We start from the raw sequence: 22530 nt of genomic DNA on the forward strand, positions 1-22530 counted from the left end.
AGAATTAGTTCAAAGCCACTCTTGGCTACATGAGAGCCTGCCTCAACACTTGAAAAACAAAAATTAATGACTTCAACTTAAGAGTACCATTACATCAGAGCTTGTGGTGCTGAAAATTCGATTTTATTAACTTCCTCCATGAATTTTATAAGTGTATGAGCCCACTTATATGTGCATCACGTGTCCCTGATATCTACAGAGGCCAGGAGAAGACATTAGATTCCCCAGCGGACTAGACATACAGTTGGTTGTTAGCTGCCATGTGTGTACTGGGAACATAACTCGAATAAGAGCACTTAATGGCTGAGCTCCAACCCTTCTTCTAATTTCTTAGACCTTTCCAACTTATATAAATATTTAAACTTTAGTATAAGGAAGCCCTAGAAGTCCATTCTTTTGGCATGAAGAAAGACTAATATTCTAGGAAAGGAACTGCTCTTACCCAGGCAGGGTCTCGACTCTACAGTACAGAAACCCAAAACAAACACAAATCCATTCAATTCAAGAATCACTGGTGTTGGGATAGCATTGGAAATGTAATTGAGGAAAATATGTAATAAAAATATTAAAAATAAAATTTAAAAAAAAAGAATCACTGGTGAAAACTCCAGCATTGCCTATGCAGGGGGGACACCAAGGGACAGAAGAAGCAGCAGCACAGCATGCTGCCACCCGGCGCCTGGGAGCTTCCTAAACACGGCCACGAGTCCCAGGCCAGCCTAAGCTTCATAAGCGCCTCTCAAAATAATTAAGGCAGGCAGACAGACAGGTGATGGGGAGATAGATGATTTCATTTTTATGGTCGATAGCTGATAGGTAGATAAGTAAATCAATTGATCAAGGATTTCCTTTTATGATAGGTGATAAGATTTTTATTTTATGTGCATTGGTATTTTGTCTGTATGTATGTCTATGTGTAGGTACTGGATCCTGAAGTTACAGACAGCTGTGAGCTGCTATGTGGGTGCTGGGAATTGAACCTGGGTCCCTTGGAAGAGCATTCAGTGCTCTTAACCACTGAGCCATCTCTCCAGACCCTCAAAGATATCTAAAGCATAATCCTTTTCCCCAGATTCCTAAAGTATATTTTCCTTTTCTCTCTCCCTATTTCTTTTTTGTTGTCTTCAAAGAACACATTTGAAGAATTTTATTTATAGAACATTAATTTAAAAAAAAAATCAAAATAGTTAACAAAGTAACAAAAGTAACTTTTCACTTAAACATCTTTGCAAGTTCTTAGAAATGTAGCCATACTAATAAATCCAACAGAAGTTACAAGAAAAAACAAATATAATATGGAAGTCTCAGCTTGAAACACTGAAGTTTCTGAATTAGAGATATGCTAAGCCCTTTTTCAGTTTCATGGTTTTTAAAGTGACTCTAAAAGGCCCCAAGGCACAAATATGATTTCTACACAAAGTTAAAAACAGAAACAACTATTGAGGGGTGAGGGACACTAACCTAAGAGTTTCAGTTTTTCAATTTTCAGTAAAGTGAAAGCAAATATTGTAAAATCCCAAACTTCCTAATCCTGAAACACCTTACAATCACTACTGCCGCACCTAAGTCTTTCCTTCCTATGTGGGCATAGCCCCAGTCTCCATGACAGGAGAGCTTCAAGCCAGCCCGGGTTATCTAAAACTTTGTCTAAAAGAAAAGAGCTGGGCATAGTGGCTTGAACTACATGTCTAATTCAAGCACTGACTGAGGAAGAATCTCTGTGACGTCAGGGCCAACACCACCTACATAGCAAGTTCCAGAGCAGGACAGGATAGCCAGAGCTACATAGTAAAAGCCTATCTCAAAAAATAGAACAAAAAAAATTTTAAAGATTTATTTATTTCATGTATGTGAGTACACTGTTACTATCTTCAGACACCAGAAGAGGGCATCAGATCCCCATTACAGATAGTTATGAGCCACCATGTGATTGCTGGAAACTGAACTCAGGACCTCAGGAAGAGTAATCAGTGCTTTTAGCTGCTGAGCCTTCTCTTCAGCCCAAATAAAATTCTTTAAAAAAAACAACAAAAAAAAAAACCAGACCTCTTTTAATATACCTATAATCCCACAGTTAAGTCCTATCTCTCAGGAGGTTGGGGGGAAATCAAAGAAAATCTTTCCTAAAATATATTCACTTTATTTGGGTAGTGGTAGCACACACCTTTAATCCCAGCACTCAGGAGGCAGAGCCAAGTGGATCCCTCAATTCAAGGCAGAGTGGTCTACAGAACAAGTTCTAAAACCAGGGCTACACAGAAAAACAGTCAAAAATAAAATAAAATAAAAGTATGTTTACTTTATCTAAATCAAATCATTTACACACTAAAGTTTCTCAAAGTATAAAACAAAAACTGTTCCAAATATGCTTTACCACAGATCTGTTTTTAAGGGAAAAAAGGTTAAACAGTATTATCAAACCCTTATTTGTCTCACCTTCAGACCTATTTCTAGAAGCAATAGCTCTCCCACTTTAATGTTACTTACTCTGGTGGCATATGTGAAAAAGTATACACCCCACCAAATTACAAATGTATCAAAACAAATGACTTCAGGTTTCTGCACAACTTCATGGATCATTCACTGATCTACAGCTAACACTACTTAAAACACTCTCAACCCAGTGCTGGAGCAGGGAAGATAGAAAGAGCATGAGTTACTCAGTTCCACACTGGCCTGAGCCAATACATAAACCCATCTCAGAAAAACAGAATGTTATTTGGAGCAGGGCTCAGGGCTAAAACATTTATGTAGCAAGCTCAATTCCCCAGCATGCCAAGTGCACACACACAAAAGTAAATCCAACTACACATATCTACCCACATTCAACATGGGAAGATCACCAGGTCCACCACAGATCTCATCAACCAAATCAGTAATTTACATGACCAATGTGCCCTTTAGTAAAAGACAATGGCTTAATAATCATTGTGTGTATGCCTGTATATAAGTGCCCAAAGAGGCAAGGTATCCTTTGCGCTCTAGCGATAGGCATTTGTGAGCCACCCAATGAGGGTGCTGAGATCAAGCCCTGTGACTGGGCCATAAGTGCTGACTCCCAATTCCTATGTTACCTCACCACCCCCAAATCTAATGTTCTAAGAACAATTCCACACACATAGTCCTGAGTCCAGGCTGGCACTACTGACTGCAGCTCCATTCTAATACCATGCTCTCTAAACTTTACACACTTTTCCTCCAGAAATCCCTTGCTTCTCTTAACAAGTTGGACTGTGGTGCTGGAGAGATGACTCTCCAGAAGGTCCTGAGTTCAAATCCCAGCAACCACATGGTGGCTCACAACCATCCGGAATGAGATCTGATGCCCTCTTATGGTGTGTCAGAAGTGTACTTACATGTAATAATAAATAAATCTAAAAAAAAAAAAAAGTTGGACTGCGCAGGACCAGTCAATCCTGAGCTGTCCATTTGTCCGTCAGTTATCCCCTCTAAAGAACGGGATACCGACTGTACATACAAAGCTTAAGGAATGAGAAAGGTTGTTGTTCAAGAATCTGTAATGGAAAATCTGCATGAAGGCACTAGGAGTAAAAGTCTTTACTAACTTATTACTTTAAGACTGATTTCGGGCTGGTGAGATGGCTCAGTGGGTAAGAGCACCCGACTGCTCCTCCAAAGGTCCAGAGTTCAAATCCCAGCAACCACATGGTGGCTCACAACCATCCGCAACGAGATCTGGCGCCCTCTTCTGGAGTGTCTGAAGACAGCTACAGTGTACTTACATATAATAAATAAATCTTTAAAAAAAAAAAAGAGCCGGGCGTGGTGGCGCACGCCTTTAATCCCAGCACTTGGGAGGCAGAGGCAGGCGGATTTCTGAGTTCGAGGCCAGCCTGGTCTACAAAGTGAGTGCCAGGACAGCCAGGGCTACACAGAGAAACCCTGTCTCGAAAAACCAAAAAAAAAAAAAAAGACTGATTTCTTAGAGTAAAGAGATTTCCAACGTGAGCTAAGCAAGAACCACCAAAAGTCCATCTGATCCAGGGCATCAGAAAGCTGAGGCAGCCACACACGTGTGACGTCAAAAAGCCAACTGAGGGCAAGGATTTAAAAAACATAACCGGGCAGCTGGAGAGATGGCTCAGCGGTTAAGACCACTGACTCCAGCCGGGCGTGGTGGCGCACGCCTTTAATCCCAGCACTCAGGAGGCAGAGGCAGGCGGATTTCTGAGTTCGAGGCCAGCCTGGTCTACAAAGTGAGTGCCAGGACAGCCAGGGCTACACAGAGAAACCCTGTCTCGAAAAAACCAAAAAAAAAAAAAAAAGAAGACCACTGGACCACTGACTCCTCTTCCAGAGGTCCTGAGTTCAATTCCCAGCAACCACACAGTGGCTCACAACCATCCGTAATGAGATCTGATGCCCTCTTCTAGGGTGTCTGAAGACAGCTACAGTGTACTTACATATAATCAATAAATCTTTGAAAAAAAAATCATAACCAGCCAACCAGAGTCTGACTGATCCTGTCAACAATTAAATTACGCAATGGCTTTTCAGACTGAGACTGCAGAGTGAGAGTCTGCATAACACATGGAGACCCAAACACACTCAAGGATACAACTAAAACATGAAGGTTTCACAAAAAGAGACACTTAGCAAACAGAGGCAGGCCGATCTCTGAGACCCAGATGGTCTACAAAGTGTGTTTCAGGATGCCCAGGGCTGTTCCAGAGAGAATCCTGTCTCAAAAAAAAAAAAAAAGTTTCACAGGAAAACTTATCCTCACCATTCCATTCTATCTCACTATTAAACCTGCTAAATCTACTTCATGACCCACTAATGCATCAAACCAGTCTTAAAAACTGACCTTAGACACTGAAAATTATGTTCAATCATTAGTAAGTAGTTTTAAAGTCCATTTTTGACCCGTTTTAATGGTATTTACTCTGGCATATGTATTTCATAGATAAGAGTGAAAATACATACATCTCATCAAATTACAAATATATCAAAACAAATGTTCTTCTACCAATAGAATCTGATCTGTAACCTTTACCTTCTGTCTTAGTCAGGGTTTCTATTCCTGCACAAACACCATGACCAAGAAGCAGGTGGGGAGGAAAGGGTTTATTCAGCTTACACTTCCACATTGCTGGAAGTCAGGACTGGAACTCAAGCAGGTAAGAAAGCAGGAGCTGATGCAGAGGTCATGGAGGGATGTTCCTTACTGGCTGGCTTCCCCTGGCTTGATCAGCCTGCTCTCTTATAGAACCCAAGACTACCAGCCCAGAGATGGTCCCACCCACAAGGGACCCTACCCCCTTGATCACTGAGAAAATGCCTTACAGCTGGATCTCATGGAGGCATTTCCTCACATGAAATTCCTTTCTCTCGGATAACTCCATCTTGTGTCAAGTTGACTCACAAAACCAGCCAGTACATCTTCCTTTGAAATACTAAGTACTTGAGACCTCCAGATTATCAGGAATACAGCTGAATTGTACTGTATCTCCAGAAAGGGTACTGAGGAGAGCTTAAACTTTTCCTAGCAATTTCACCAGTGTCTCGGTTGTGCTCTAATGCCATCTAATACCTGAAATGCCCACCCTTCAGCTAGGTCCTAGGCTGTGTTTGTTCATGTTTCCACAAAGCCTGTGGAAGTGAACTGTGGTCCCACCATCAGACAGGGCCAGACTTCCAGGTTCTACTACCAGAGGATGAAGAAAAGCAAGTTTGAGAGAAAGGTAGTGGGGAGCAACAGGATCAATTTCTAGGTGGCTTAAATGTGTGGCTCTAGCCTGCTACTAGCATAACAGGTTCAATACAAACATAAACCAGAGAAGCGCTAAATCGATCATGGCATAAACTTCAAGGTGTTATAATCAGTCTAGAAACAGGAAAGAGCAATCTAGCCTTTTAAACATTTATGACACACCACTACAACCTATTATTCAAGGAACACAGTATGACTTTTCCTTTCTCTACTGGTGGAGCATCAGACATTGTCCCGGTAGCAAACTGCCCATTACTAAACCAAGTGCAGGACACTCAATATGACTTCTTTCCATTCAATATAGCACTGCATGAGGACATGAGCCCAGACAAAACATTCACTGGTTCATACAATAACCACTATGGACCAAGTCTCACCATAATAATCATTTATATGTTATTACCTCATTTAATCCTAAGATCTCTGGAAGCAAGATGTCTACGCCAGACAGTGGTGGCGCACGCCTTTAATCCCAGCACTTGGGAGGCAGAGGCAGGCAGAGTTCGAGGCCAGCCTGGTCTACAAAGTGAGTTCCAGGACAGCCAGCTATACAGGGAAGAAAAAAAAAAAAAAAAAAAACACAAATATGCCACCAGAGTAAGTACCATTAAAGTGGGAGCCACCGCTTCTAGAAATAGGTCTGAAGGTGAAACAAATAAGGATTTTGAGAAAAAAAAAAAAAAAGATAGTGTGTCTACTAAATCCCATACCAAACCATACCAATGTGCTGGGAATGTGGGCTTTATAATAACATCCTTTTTATGTGTCATACTTTAAACACTCAAAAGTGTAAAACAGGTTTAGTATGATGATCATCTGAATACTTAAAATAGCAGGGCACACAATCCAGTGAGTGGCTGCTACAAACTCTGAGCCACATACTACCTGGACCTTTAGCCCACCCCCAGCACAAAGCAAACCAGTTAATTCTACTGTTGAACTGGTACAGTGCTGCTTCCGTGAGTCACAAACTCAGGATGGGAACTGACTAGCTCTGCAGCCATCCATGATAAAGTGCAAGGGTACTAGTTCACAGTGTAAGGGGACTAGGCTGGGATCCTAGTGCCACCGCTTGTTAGTGACCAACCAAGGTTTGGGTTATGCTGTTTAGCTTCCTGAGCCCTGACTGCTTTTCTGCTCTGATTTTGTGGTACTATTGATTAAATCCAGGGTCTTTCATATGCTGGGCAAGTTTCTATCTTTGAGCTACATCCCAGCCTAAGTCAGTGTACTTTAAATGCACTAATTCCCAGACATTTAGTAGTTGCATAGCAGAAATGGCAACATATAGATAAAAGGAAAGTGAAACTTAGTGACACTTGGAAGCAGGGCTTGCTGGGGACTGCACCGGGACTCTGGGGATGCTAACCACAGGGCACATCCAATCCAGCTCACCACTTGGGCTTGAGAACCAGGACTCGGGTCAGACATCTTGTCACAAAGTTGCTTTAATTTGAGGAGCTTTGTTGAAAAGTTAAAGTTGGGCTCCTTTAAAAATGGTTGTATCCCTACTGTATCACAGTGGACGAAAATATCTCCAAACCGTGATTTTTGAAATTTGGATTTTGTTCTGGGATATAGAAGATTGGAAACGAGTACCTAACACTATCTGTTGCAGACAACCAAGAGCTTCAAAGACACGAGTCCCAACTCTAGTTCCTGTTGGCCTTTACTGAAATTGCTTGCTTTGACATACCTTGTGGACTAACGACAAAAATACAAGATACTAATACCACTAGTAATTAGCACTTCACTTAAGGCACTATACACTATTCTAAGTGATTATCCTCATGTTATAAGTAGGGAACAAAAAACACAATTATTACAGAGGCTGGACTCCTACTTTACAGCCTGGCTACAAGCACTTAGCTAACTGCTCTCTCTGTATTTTTCTCTGAGTGTTAGTAAGTACTCTCACCACTTTACAGGACTGTTAAGTTAAAAAGAAAACTGTCTAGAGTAAAAAAAAAAGTGCGGCAGCTCTAATGCTGACAATTACATAACTTTCACAAATCTGATTATGTTTGATTTACAGAGCCTCCTATGTGCTCTTTGTCACCAGGAAAAGCTGGAATCCGGTAAGTAGCTAAACACTGTCACACAGAGTATAGCAAGTTCGATAAAAGCTAAATTTATGTGAAAGTTTTCTCTTGGGATGGGAAGGAGTAAGCTATCCCAACAACTTTAACATCAGTGACAGCAAAACGTCACATATTTTAGGATACCTTTTACACCGGTTCCAGACCAGGTTCTTTTTGCCTGCCGACTGCCTAACTGCAGGAACCACGTGCGTGCTGAGATCTAACCGGGTGAGTCAACAGTGAACAGCATTTACCTGACAGCGAAAAGGATTCCCTAACTAAGCAGTTTCCCAACTACGAGAAAAAAAAAAAAAAAAAATCACCAGGACCTACATCATATGCCCTCCTCTACTATTTCACTTTACCTCCGCTGAGAAGGAAGGGAACCTAGAAATGGAAAGAGTTTGTGGGACGAAGAATCCCACAACCTAGAGGCAAAAGGGAACACGTGTTGAACACGCATCGGAGCCGAGGGAAGGGGCTCCCGGAAGGAACTTAACCTAGACGTGCGCATTCCAAGTGCCCAAAGCAAAACCAATACCAGGGTCCGGGATGCGGAAGCGCGAGACGGTTCTAAAGTGCGCACCGGGTAGCTCTGATGGAGACCCAGGCCTGGGAAGTCTGAGGCCGCCCCCCGGGGAAACAGAGGCTTCGATGAACATGGCGGCCCAGAAGCAACTGGGGCGCAGACCTCGTGGAGACCGCGGGATCAGGCCGCACCCTCCCGCAGCCCCCCTCGGGCCAGGCCGCACTTTCCAGTCGCGGCGCCGGCCCAAGCGCGCCGCCCGCCCGGCTCCGCGCCTCCTCCCCCCGGGCCGCCCCGGGCCACGCGCGCCAGGGGTGCCACGCGCCTCGCCGCCCGGCCGGGGATGCCGCAGCCCGGCAGGAGGTCCCCATCCCCGTCGTCGTCCCCGCTCACACTACCTTGGCCTGCAGCCGTGCTGGCGCCCAGGCCAGGCAGGTGCAGGTACCGCTGAGGTGCGCGGAAGGCACGTACTCCTGGTGCAGCCGGTTGTTGGCGGTCTCCCACACTCGCAGGTGACCGTCACTAGAGGCTAAAGCGAAGTAGGCTTGACTGTCCGGCGAGAAGGCGCAGGGGACCCCCGCCGGGGCCAAGGGGTCGCAGCTACCGCCGCCTCCGGCCGCCATTGCTGCTCTGGCTCCGCGGCAGCCACGTGTTCGCCCGGGCGCAGGCGCACCGGCGCGAGGTGGGGCCTGCAGGGAGGAAGTGGGGCGGAGGGAACGCTGAGAGCCCAGGGAGTGGCTGGTCGTGACGCAGGCGAGCGTTTAGCCGGGCCCACCCGATGGACGGTGGCTCAGTGGGGTCCTTCTTAACTTGTTCTGCAAAGGAAGAGCGTGGGGAAGTGATTTGCATACTACAGACCCAGGCCCTTCTTCTAAAACTACGTCCTATGAAACAACTAGACGAAATGTTTACAAGAAATATTTACTTACATCTCCGAGATTGTAGCAACTGTTTCCATGTGTCTTTAGTCTCTTCGAGGACATAGCCATGTACATACAATAATTATCCAATCATAGTTCTATCAAAGTTAGAGTTGGGACTTGAAGACACAAGATGCCTCTTTTATCTGTGTTAACACACAGAGATACTATTGGACCAGAGAGGAGGTCGAGTTGAATGTAAATAAAGAATCGGGGCGTCTAAGATCAAAAATTCAGGTGACAGCAGTTGCTGGCGAGGATGTGGAGAAAGAGGAACACTCCTCCATTGTTGGTGGGATTGCAAGCTTGTACAACCACTCTGGAAATCAGTCTGGCGGTTCCTCAGAAAATTGGACATAGTACTACCGGAGGATCCAGCAATACCTCTCCTGGGCATATATCCAGAAGATGTCCCAACCGGTAAAAAGGACACATGTTCCACTATGTTCATAGCAGCCCTATTTATAATAGCCAGAAGCTGGAAAGAACCCAGATGTCCCTCAACAGAGGAATGGATACAGAAATTATGGTACATTTACACAATGGAGTACTACTCAGCTATTAAAAAGAATGAATTTATGAAATTCCTAGCCAAATGGATGGACCTGGAGGGCATCATCTTGAGTGAAGTAACACAATCACAAAAGAACTCACACAATATGTATTCACTGATAAGTGGATATTAGCCCAAAACTTAGGATACCCAAGATTTAAGATACAATTTGCTAAACGCATGAAACTCAAGAAGAATGAAGACCAAAGTGTGGACACTGTGCACCTTCTCAGAATTGGGAACAAAACACCCAGGGAAGGAGTTACAGAGACAAAGTTCGTAGCGGTGATGAAAGGATGGACCATTTAGAGACTGCCGTATCCAGGGATCCATCCCATAATCAACTTCTAAACGCTGACACCATTGCATACACTAGCAAGATTTTGCTGAAAGGACCCAAATATAGCTGTCTCTTGTGAGACGATGCTGGGGCCTAGCAAACACAGGAGTGGATGTTCACAGTCAGCTATTGGATGTATCACAGGGCTCCCAATGGAGAAGCTAGAGTAAGTACCCAAGGAGCTAAAGGGATCTGCAACCCTATTGTTGGAACAACATGATGTACTAACCAGAACCCCGGAGCTCTTGTCTCTAGCTGCATATGTATCGAAAGATGGCCTAGTCAGCCATCAATGGAAAGAGAGGCCCATTGGACTTGCAAACTTTATATGCCCCAATATAGGGGAATGCCAGGGCCAAAAGAATGGGAATGGGTGGATAGGGAAGTGGGGGGGCGCTATGGGGGACTTTTGGGATAGCATTGGAAACGTAATTGAGGAAAATATGTAATAAAAATATTAAAAAAAAAAAAAAAAAGAATCGGGGCGTGATGCCTCACGCCTTTAATCCCAGCATTTGGGAGGCAGAGGCAGGCAGATTTTTGAGTTCAAGGCCAGCCTGGTCTACAGAGTGAGTTCCAGGACAGCCAGGGCTACACAGAGAAACCCTGTCTCGAAAAAAAACAAAAAAACAAAACAAACAAAAAAATGAAAAGAAAAGAAAAACCAAACATAAATTCCCATCTGGATGTGTGCCTTTTAATCCCAGCACTCTATCTGAGGCAAATGCAGGCATGGTCTAGAAACTAAATTCTATGACATCGAGGACTATAAGGAAACTGTCTCAAAAAGATAAATGATAGATAGACAGATAGATAAATAGATAGATAGATAGATAGATAGATAGATAGATAGATTTTCTTATTTTATTGGTTCTTTTTATAAAAATTATTGGTTTTTTTTTTTAATTTAAATTTCAAATGTTACCCCCTCTCCGGGTTTCCTCTCCTAGAACCCTCATCCCACCTGCCTCCCCCAGGCTGCTTCCTCACCCACATGCACACTCCTGCCCCACCACCCTAGCATTCCCCTATGCCTTCACAGGACCAAGGGCCTCCACTCCCTTTGATGACAGACAAGGCCATCCTCTGCTACATATGCAGCTGAAGCCATGGGTCCCTCCTGTGGTTGATGGTTTAGTCCCTGGGAGCTCTGGTGGTACTGGTTGGTTGGTGTTGTTCTTCCTATGGAGTTGCAAGAGACTCTCAAGAGATATCCATATCAGGCTCCTGTCAGCAAGCACTTCCTGGCATCAGCAATAGTATCTGGATTTGGTGGCTGTATATGAGTTGGATCTCCATGTGGGGCAGTCTCTGGATGGCCTTTACTTTAGTCTCTGCTCCACTCTTTGTCCCTGTATTTCCTTTAGACAGGAGCAATTCTGGGTTAAAATTTTGAGAAGGGTTGATGGACCCATCCCTCAACCAGGGGCCGTGCCTAAACTCTGGATACAGGTTCTCTCTCCCCTTTGTTGGGTATTTCAGCTAAAGTCATCCCCGTTGGGTCCTGGAAACCTCTTGCTTTCTTAACGTCTGGGACTTTCTGTTAGCTACCCTCATCTCCCCATCCCCATTGCTACATGCCTCTGTTCAATTTCCTGACCCTCTATAGATCTCCCCCCCTCCTCCCACACCTGATCCTGCCCCCCCCTTTTTTCCTCTTCCCCTCCTATATTTCTCCCAAGTCCCACCCACCCTCTACCCCCCATGATTATTTTGTTCCCCCTTCTAAGTAGGACTGAAGCATCCACACTTTGGTCTTCATTCTTCTTGACCTTCATATGGTCTGTAAGTTGTATCATGGGTAGTCTGGGCTTTTTTCCTAATATCCACTTATCAATGAGTATATACCATGTGTGTTCTTTTGTGACTGTATTACCTCACTCAGGGTGATATTTTCTAGTTCCAACCATTTGCCTGTGAATTTCATGAAATCATTGTTTTTTAATAGCTGAGTAGTACTCCATTGTGTAAATGTACCATATTTTCTGTATCTTTTCCTCTATTGAGGAACTCTTTTGGGTATATGCCCAGGAGTGGTATAGCTGGGTCCTCAGGTAGTACTATGTCCAATTTTCTGAGGAACTGCCAGACTGATTTCCAGAGTGGTTGTACCAACTTGCAATCCCACCAGCAATGGAGGAGTCTTCCTCTTTCTCCACATCCTCGCCAGCATCTGCTGTCACCTGAGTTTTTCTTATCTTAGCCATTCTCACTGGTGTGAGGTGGAATCTCAGGATCATTTTGATTTGCATTTCCCTGATGACTAAGGATGTTGAACATTTCTTTAAATGCTTCTCAGCTCTGTGTGATTCTTCAGCTGAGAATTCTGTTTAGCTCTGTACCCCTATTTTTTTAATAGGGTTATTTGGTTCTTTGGAGTCTAATGTCTTGAGTTTTTTGTATATTTTGGATATTAGCCTTCTATCAGATGTAGGCTTGGTAAAGATCTTTTCCCAAATGGTGGGTTGCTGTTTTGTCCTATTGACGGTATCCTTTGCCTTACAGAAGCTTTGCAATTTTATGAGGTCCCATTTGTTGATTCTTGATCTTAGGGAATAAACCATTGGTGTTCTGTTTAGCAAAATGTCCCCTGTGCCCGTATGTTCGAGACTTCTCCTCACTCTCTCTTCTATTAGATTCAGTAGATCTGGTTTCATGTGGCAGTTCCTGAACCATGTGGACAAACAGAAGTATTGGTTACTTTGCTCCCTCCAGCAGAGCTTCCACCCTCCCTTCCCTGGGAAGCTACAGTGAAGGTCTGAAGGACCTCCGATACAATGTAAGTGTCCATCACATTAGGAAGCCTAACCTCCAATACAATGTAAGTATCCATTGTTAGGAAGCCTAACCTCCGATACAATGTAAGTATCCATTGTTAGGAAGCCTAACCTCCGATACAATGTAAGTGTCCAACATGTTAGGAAGTCCTTCACGCTCCCTGCCTCCCCTCTGATTTCTTGCCTTCAGTTTAGCATGTTCCTCATTTCTTCAACTTTCTGGCATTACGGTTCCTTGGGGCTTTTTTTCTTCCTCCATAAAGCTCAGCCACCATTCACGTGCTAGTGGTCAAATGTATGCCTCCAAATTTCTTCTCCCACCACCCCCAAACTTAAAATTTCAATTCCATATTCAGCATCTCCACATGGATATAGTGGTGAATTGAATAGTGTCACCAAAAAGCACGAGTCTGAGTTCTAATGCTGTTAACTGTAGATGTGGCCTTAGGCTTTGCATATGTAATCTGGTTAAGAATCTCAAAATGATTTTTATCTGAAGTAGTTTCTAAACCCAGTGACTAGCATCCTTCTAAGAAAAAAAACAGATGTCGGGTGGTGGTGGCGCACGCCTTTAATCCCAGCACTTGGGACGCAGAGGCAGGCAGATTTCAAGAGTTCAAGGCCAGCCTGGTCTACAGAGTGAGTTCCAGGACAGCCAGGGCTACACAGAGAAACCCTGTCTCAAAAAAAAAAAAAAAAAGCAAAAAAACCAACACATTTACATGGGGTTAGAGAGATGCACAATGAGGATGAAGACAGCCAAAAACTGAATTCTAAACACCCAAAGTATGGTAGTACATGCCTTTGAGTCTAGCAGAGATGGATGAATCCCTGTGAGTTTGTGACCTGTCTGGTCCAAATAGAGAATTCCAGGACAGCCAGAGATCCTATCTCAAAAACAAACAAATCTGAAAGAAATTGGAGAATCAGGGCTGGAGAGATGGCTCAGTGGTTAAGAGCACTGACTGCTCTTCCAGAGGTCCTGAGTTCAATTCCCAACAACCACATGGTGGCTCACAACCATCTGTAATGAGATCTGACGCCCTCTTCTGTTTCTGAAGACACAGACAGTGTGCTCATATTAAATAAATAAATAAATAAATAAATAAATAAATAAATAAATCTTTAGAAAAGAAAAGAAATGGAGACTCCTCCCCTAAGGGCTGGGCATGTAGCTCAGTATACAGCCAGTCCAGTACTGCCAAGACCTTGGTTCAGTCCTTGGCACTGCAAATAATATTTCATAATAAAATTCTCTCCTAGACTTTTTGGAGAGGGCATGGTCATATTAAGGCCTTGAACTCCTGTCGTCCAGCGTGTGAGAGAACACATTTCTTTTGTTATACTGTCATGCCTATGGTAGTCTATGGCAACAGCTCTAGGAAATGAACATAGATTTCCAATGAATTTTTCTTTTTTTTTGGGGGGGGGGGCTTGTTTTCACAGACAGGGTTTCTCTGTGTAGCCCTGGCTGTCCTGGAGCTCACTCTGTAGATCAGTCTGGCCTTGAACTCAGAAATCCACCTGCCTCTGCCATCCAAGTGCTGGGATTAAAGGCGTGCACCACCACTGCCCAGCTTCCAATGGATTTTTCAAAGTCAATACATCTAAGTCAATCCCCACTTTTGGAAGTGTTTACTATGTGGCAAAATGTAAGTCTTTAAAACTGATAGATTGGGCTGGAGAGATGGCTCAGAGGTTAAGAGCACCAGCTGCTCTTCTAGAGGTCCTGAGTTCAATTCCTAGCAACCACCTGGTGGCTCTCAACTGTCTATACTGACATCTGATGCCCAATTCTGTCATGCAGGTGTACATGCAGACAGACTAGTGTGTGTGTGTGTGTGTGTGTGTGTGTTTTAAAAAGATGGATTACAACACTCTCTTAAAAAAATAAGAGAAAGGGACTGGAAAAGTGACTCGGTGGGTAAGATAACTTGCTGTTCTTGCAGAGGACCTGGGCTCAGTTGCCACTACCCACATGATGTCTCACAACAGCCTGTAACTCCAGTTCCAGATGCTCTGGTGCTATCTTTGTACTTCAAGCGCACCTGCAAGTATGATACATTTATATGCATACAATCAAAACACCCATGCACACGAAATAAGGGAGAAGGCTGGGCATGGGGCGGGGCACATCTTTAAAATAAGGTACTGCATCACTGAAGTCAAACCAGAATTCACCCATCCTTCCTATTTAAAAATTCTTTTTATCATCATCTACGTTACATGTCTGAGTGTTTTGCCTGCATGAATATGTGCACCACTTATGTGTCTGGTACCCATTGAAACCAGAGGAGGAAGTTGGATCTCCTAGAACTGGGTTACAGACAGTTGTGAGGCACCATAAGGGTGCTGGGAGCTGAACTCAGGTCCCCTGGAAGATAGACAAGTGCTTTAACCACTGACCCATCTCTCTAGGCCAAATTTCAAATTTTTTTATCTTCTATTTTTTTTTAACATGACCGAGTGTTTTACTTGCATGTATGTGTGTGCAACGTGCCGGTGGAGGCCTCAAGAGGATGTCAGACCCCCTGGAACTGAAGTTACAAATGCTTGTCAGTCACCATGTGGGTGTTGAGAACTGAATTTGGGTCCTTTAGAAGAGCAGCCAGGACTCTTAACTGGAGAAAGCTATCTCTCTGGACCTCTTTCCTTCCTTCTTTTCATTCTTCCTTTCTTCCCTTAGGATTGAATCTAGGGCCTTGCTGGGCAAGAACTGGGTTATATATAACCTTAGACTCAGGGAAAAACGAACATATGTGAATGTGTTGCTTTTGTTTTTGATTTTTCAAACAGAGGCTCTGTCTCTGCAGCAAAGGGTAACCTCAAACTTGCAATCCCCTGCCTCTGCTTTTTCAGTGCTGGGGTCACAGGCCCATGTCACCACTCCAGATTCAGGAAGTTCTTTTTTAAAATGAACATCCCAATTACAAAGAAAAGTGTGTATCTCTGCATTTGCCTACGAGAAGTCCCTGAGAGAGATCAGAGACAATAAAAAGGAAGAAATTGTTGGCACCCAGGAGTTGGCCCATAAACCACAGAAACACCAATTTCAGTCAGACTGTCCCAGGACTGATTGATCAGGGCCACAGAGCAGATTCGGGAGCTGGCTGTGACCCCCGAGCCAGGATCCTACAGAGTTTTTAAGCCTGAAACCCACAAGCATCTATGCCAAGTTATCCCACCAATCAGAATTTAGGGATGGGGGTTTCCTTAGGGACCTGTCTTTGTTGAACACTAATCCTGTTCCCATTGGTGAGGGTATTCGACTGTGGTGGGGGACTTGTCTTGCCTAACATTCATGTCTTAACTTGCCAACTAGGATGTCAACTACCCATGTATATGACTCTTTCTGCCAAGTAGGTTCCGGTCTAAGCTTACTGTGGCTAACTATACAAAATAGTCCTACTGACTGACTTCTGCTGTGATTGGTTTCCAAGAACACCAAAGCACAGAACATAACAGAATATGCAATCAATTAAAACATGAGAAAGTTTCCTTGTAATGTTAGCAACAGCAGAAAATGGCTGTGTCACCAATTACCCAGGCCTTGACAGAAGCTATCAAACAACTTATCCAGAAAGTTTTTCCTGAGCTGCCAGATGGCTTATGGGCAAAGGCACTTGCAACGAGCCTGAGAACATGAGTATGGACCCCACGACCCCCAGGGAAGAAATAGAGAATCAGTTCCTAAAAGCTGTCCTCTGACTGCCACAATCAGTGGTCTCCCTCACTCCTCCTCAATCCCTCTCCCTCCCTCTGTGAGAAAAACAAAAAAGTAAGAGTGACCTAGGAGAACATGCAAGCCTCTTGCCAAGGAGAAGAGGAGACACGAGGAAATCACCTGGTATGGAGCTTGATCCCCAGTGCATGGATGTGAAATGCCCAGGATGCTATAAAATCACCACAGCCATTAGCCAAGCACAAATGGTCATCTAGTGTGTTGGCTGCTGCACTGTCAACCTACCAGTGGAAAAAAACGATGATAGAAGGATGCTTCTTCAGGGGGAGAAAGAACTCAAAGCACCTGATTCAAGACAAGTAGAAACCATCCCAATAAGCACATTTTGAATTTTTTAAAAAAATGTAAGAAAATATTTTTCCAGAAGCAAAGGATATGAAGTTCTAAGCTGGAAGGGCCTAGAAAATAAGGCGTGTCTGATCTTAAAATGAGTGGTCCAAGGTTATAGAGGCATGGTGGAATACACCTTTGATCCCAGCATTCAGGAGACAAAGGCAAGGGGATCTCTGAGTTTGAGGCCAGCGTGGTCTACAGAGTGAGTTCCAGGACAGTCAGGATTACAAAGAGAAACTCTGTCTTGAAAAAAATAAAAAAGTTAAAAATGGTCCAAGATCTTGAATGTTGATTTTCCCAAAGAACATGGTGACCAAGCACATGGAAAGATGTTGGACATCACTAATTATCAGGAAAATACAACCAAACCCACAAAAATCACCTCATACCTGCTTGGGCGGTTATTACTGGAAAAATATGTAACACACATTGGCAAAGATATGCAGAATAGGGAAGGAAGCTTTGCCCACTTCTGGTAGGAATTTAAAATTGTACAGCCTCTGTGGAAAACAGTGTGAAAAGAAGAAAAATATAGTATAGAAGGTCCTCAAACTAAAACCAGGACTATCATATGATCTAGCAATGCCATCTGAACATGTATGACAAAGACCTGAACTCAGGCTACCAAAGGATTTGTCTACACCCCTATGTTCACTATTATCCATTATCCACATTAGGCAAAACATAGAATTAATCTAATGCCCACTGGTGAATGAGTGAATACAGGGACTATGAATAAACAGTAAGAGTTATATCTAACCTTTAAAAAGAAAAAACAGCCGGGCGTGGTGGCGCACGCCTTTAATCCCAGCACTCGGGAGGCAGAGGCAGGCGGATTTCTGAGTTCGAGGCCAGCCTGGTCTACAAAGTGAGTTCCAGGACAGCCAGGGCTATACAGAGAAACCCTGTCTCGAAAAACCAAAAAAAAAAAAAAAAAAGAAAAAGAAAAAAAAGAAAAAACATAGCTGGGCGGTGGTGGTGCATGCCTTTAGTCCCAGTATTTAGGAGGCAGAAGCAGATGGATCTCTGTGAGTTCCAGGGCAGCCATGTCTAGGGTCTATAGAGTTAGCAAGTTCCAGGACAGCCAGGACTATCTGAGAAATCAAACACACACACACACACACACACACACACACACACACACACACACGATCACACTCTCTCACACACACAACCACTGACCCAAATCATTATGTTCAAATTAATTAAGCAAGCAATTAATTTAAGCAAGGGTTTTTTTTTTTCATTTGTACAGGGGCTGCCTCCACCTAAGGTGGGGTTTGAGAGGTCAGCATTGGATATTAAGACAAGGTTTTTATAGCTCAGGGATAGGGGTTTTCCAACTGGGGGATTTGGCAGGCAAAGAGTAGGCAGAGTTATAGAGGCAGAACGTGAGCACAAGTTAATCATAATGCCCTCCCCAAACCAAGGCGCGACTGCAAGGCGGTGGGTTGTCATAGCAACCTTTCTGAAACAAAGGTAGGGTCGCAAGATGGTTATTAACTTTTTGAAAGAAAGACATGATGGCCATTCCTGGAACCGTCAGTACAGAACCAGTAGTTAAAGGTCACAGTGGGGTATATCCCAATCCTTGAGAAACAAAGATTTAATCAAAACAGGAATGAAACTAGTTTCTCTTTAAAAAAAAAAAAAAAAAAAAAAAAGGCTTTTTTGTTTTGTTTTGTTTTTTGGAGACAGGGTTGCCCTGGCTGTCCTGGAACTCACTCTGTAGACCAGGCTGGCCTTGAACTCAGAAATCTGCCTGCCTCTGCCTCCCGAGTGCTGGGATTAAAGGTGTGCACCACCACCACCTGGTTTAAAAAAAAACAAAAAACAAAAAACAAAAAATGGCTTTTACTGCTGTGATAGACCTGACCATAGTTTTGTTTGGAAGAATGTGGATTTGGGGACTTTGGATTTGGAAAGCCATGGAATGCTTTAAGTGGGGCTTAAGGAGCCATCCTAGCCGGAATACAGAAGACTTTTGCTGTGAGTGACTTGAGCTGTGCAGGCCCAAGAGGTTTCAGTGGAGAAGAACTTCAGTGTGTGGCCTAGAGACTGGTTTTGTGTTGTTTTAGTGAAGACCGTAGCTGCCTTTTGCCCTTATCTGAAGAGTCTACCTGAGACTCAGGTGAAGAGACTCATTAATAGCATTGACAAAGGAAATCTTCAGAAACTCCCATCATAGACTTTGTTCTCTGGTTAAGCCTCATGCAGAGCATTTTGAATAAGCCTAGCAAACTTAGAAAAGAAAAATTACTAAATATATGGTTCCAGTATTAAAAGGGCTCCAGGAAGTGAAATGGAGCTGAATCCTGTGTTCAAGGATATTAAATTGAATTAAGGAAGTAGTGACCTTGGGGCCAGATCCTACCCAGGTAACTTTAGGTCCAGGCATGCTGCTATACACCTTTAATCCCAAAAGACAAAGTCAAGCAGATCTCTAAATTCAAGGCCAGCCTGGAAAAAAGCAAGTCCTATATGAAGAAAAGCTTAAGTCCAGATTTAGTTGTACACTCCTTTAATCCCAAAAGACAGATCCATGCAGATCTCTGAGTTCAAGGTCAATCTACAGAGCAAGTTCCAGGACAGCTAAGTTTAGGCAGTGAAGGAGTTGAAAAACAGAAATATGGTAAAAGAATAAGTGTGAGGAGCGGGTGTGGCAGCAGTCCCAAAGGCGCCAGGGACTGCAGCTAAGTCATATGACTTGCACCTGATTTCCTCATATAAACCACAAACATCTTGAGAGCTGTGCAGGTGTACCAGGATACCGGTAAATCCATGTTGATGGAGATATGCCCCTGCTTCCCTGATTAGCTGAAGCTGCGTGCCTGGTGAGGTGGCGTGGCCTGCTGTGCGTGGATGAGAACTGAGAGTATTTAAGAGTGAGAGGCCCAGGGCTCCGGGGGGGGGGGGGGATATAAACAAGAAGAAACAGGACTGAATAAACTGCTGTTAGAAGGACTGGTGGCCGTGTCGTTCTTGCTGGTCAAGAGCGGACACAACAAATAAGGAGGGCCATGTTCCAGCCCCAGCAAGAAGCAGAACACAGCAGCTTCAGCCATGTGATTTTGGCATTAGAGTCAAGAATAGAAGGGACTACTGGGACAATTGACGCTTGGACGCTTGTTAGCTGGACATAAGAAATTGGCAGTGATTAAGAAGAGACTAGCAAGCTGGGCGTGGTGGCGCACGCCTTTAATCCCAGCACTCGGGAGGCAGAGGCAGGCGGATTTCTGAGTTCGAGGCCAGCCTGGTCTACAAAGAGAGTGCCAGGACAGCCAGGGCTACACAGAGAAACCCTGTCTCGAAAAACCTTAAAAAAAAAAAAAAAAAAGAAGAGACTAGCATCACTGAGGTGAAATCCTCTAGGAAGTGTTTTCTGAGAGCACAAAGAAGCTGTGTTCCAGAGATAGCCAAGGTTGTACCTTATACTGTAGCTGTACTTGGTGATATGTAAGAGTCATCCAGGTGGTACTGGTTTTGAAGGCATGAAGGGGCCATGAAGAGCAGCTGAGGCTCAGCACTGTAATAGGTCATGGAAGGCCATTGGTGTAGATGCAGCCTCAGTTGTAGTTGACTGCCCAGTACTGAAGGGATCAGGCAAAGGATTTGAGGCTTGCACCATGAAGGGAGCCTATGAGAGGCTATTGGTGAAGCCTAGTTGCAGCGGAAGACCCCAGTTTATTGGAGATGTCAGTACCATAGGATGGTCACCAAGAACAGCAGCAGTAGTGGAGTGGATCAACCTGAGCTTAGGGTGCTACAGAGGGCAGAGCTGGAGAAGTGATGCCAGCCCTTTGGAGGAGCCCAGAAGATTGTGTGTGGATCCCAAACATTGAAAAAGGAAGCTCTAACCTTGGAGACCCCAAAATGTTTGAGATGCCAGAGCCATGGGCTATCTGCTGAGGAAAGCTGCTAAGAGGGAGTGGAACAAGCCCAGGAGAAAGAAGTTTGTTGCAGTCAACAAAGATGAAAAAGGAGTTGGAGATCTGAAGACTGCTTTAACATCAGCCATGGAGATGCTGAATTTGAGTTTGCCCAGCTGGTTTCCTGTCTTCCTTTGGGGATTACAGTTAAGTGATTGGATGAATCTCAGAAGAGACCTTGAACTTTGGGCTTCTAACATTGTTGAGACTGCTACAGCCTATGAGGGCTTTGGAAGTTGGACTAAATGTATTTTTTTTTTTTTTTTGGTTTTTTCAAGACAGGGTTTCTCTTTATAGCTCTGGCTGTCCTGGAGCTCACTTTGTAGACCAGGCTGGCCTTGAACTCAGAAATCCGCCTGCCTCTGCCTCCCGAGTGCTGGGATTAAAGGTGTGCGCCACCACGCCCGGCTAAAATGTATTTTTTTTAATCATGCATGGGTAAGAGTGGCCCCCATAGACTTGTGGGTTTAAACAAGCCTATGGGGACCAAGGAGTGGAATGTGATGGTTTGTATATGCTCAGTCCAGGAAGTGGTACTATTAGAAGGTGCAGTCATGTTGGAGTAAGTGTGTCACTGTGGGTGTGAGCTTTAAAACCATCATCCTAGCTGCCTAGAAGTCAGTATTCTGCTAGTAGCCTTCATATGAAGATGTAGAACTCTCAGCTTTGCCTGCACCATGCCTGCCTGGATGCTGTCCTGCTACCTTGATGCTAATGGAGCGAGCTGCTGACCCTGTAAGCCAGCCCCAATTAAATGTTGACCTTATAAGACTTGCCTTGCAAATGGTGTCTGTTCACAGGAGTGAAACTCTCACTAAGACAAAGCCTAAGATGAAGGCAGGCTAGTTGTTAAATACCATAACATGGATAAACCTGGAGGGCATTATACCAACTGTGGGTGTCAATCACAGGACCAGGACTTCATAGCTTCTCTTGTATGGCATCTAAAGAAGTCTGTTTGGTAGAAACTGAGTCAAAACTCAAGTGACAGCACATGCTGGCAAGGGGGTAGAGCATGGGGAACACTCCTCCGTTGCTGGGAGAAGTGAAAACTTGTACAACCACTTTGGAAAGTTAGCAGTTTCTCAAAAAAAAAAAATGAGAATAGTTCTACCTCATGATCCACTCCTGGGCATATACCCAAAAGATGCTCCAACAGCCCACAAAGACACTCGCTCAACTATGTTTATAGTAGCTTTATTTGTAACAGCCAGAAACTGGGAGCAAACTAGATGTCCCCCAACTGAAGAATGGATCCAGGAAATGTGGTTCATTTACACAATGGAATACTATTCAGCTATGAAAAATAAAGATATCAGGAAATTTGCAGGCTAATGGATGGAACTAGAAAGTATCATCCTAAGTGAGGTAACCCATGTGGGGTTATGGGGTGTCCCACATATGCTCCGGGCTCGAGCCGCTGATAGAGGCAGGTTGCTCGTAGAGACAGGATGCAGGAGTTTTGACTGCGCTTACCCCACGCAGGGCGGGTGTTGGGCTATGTGAAGCTGCAGGACACCGCTCCAGGGGTAAGGGATTGCAGTCTGAGGTCCTGGGATGGCAGATTCTCAGAATCTTGAGCATTCCAGACGCCT

At 44.2% G+C, this 22530-nt stretch overlaps 1 protein-coding gene across 1 annotated transcript in view; it reads right to left on the reverse strand.

Annotated features, from left to right (window-relative positions):
* The window catches only part of Wdr43 (WD repeat domain 43), a 42467-nt gene extending 33476 nt beyond the window's left edge, over positions 1–8991 (reverse strand). The window contains exon 1 of the mRNA XM_021186316.3: positions 8740–8991. Coding sequence (XP_021041975.1) covers positions 8740–8964 — 225 coding nt within the window. The 5' untranslated portion in view covers positions 8965–8991. The remainder of the gene's footprint in view (positions 1–8739) is intronic.
* Positions 8992–22530: the final 13539 nt, after the last annotated feature.

Source organism: Mus caroli, unplaced genomic scaffold (genome assembly GCF_978045245.1).
Source record: "Mus caroli unplaced genomic scaffold, Mus_caroli_1 scaffold_18, whole genome shotgun sequence".
Taxonomy (NCBI): domain Eukaryota; kingdom Metazoa; phylum Chordata; class Mammalia; order Rodentia; family Muridae; genus Mus; species Mus caroli.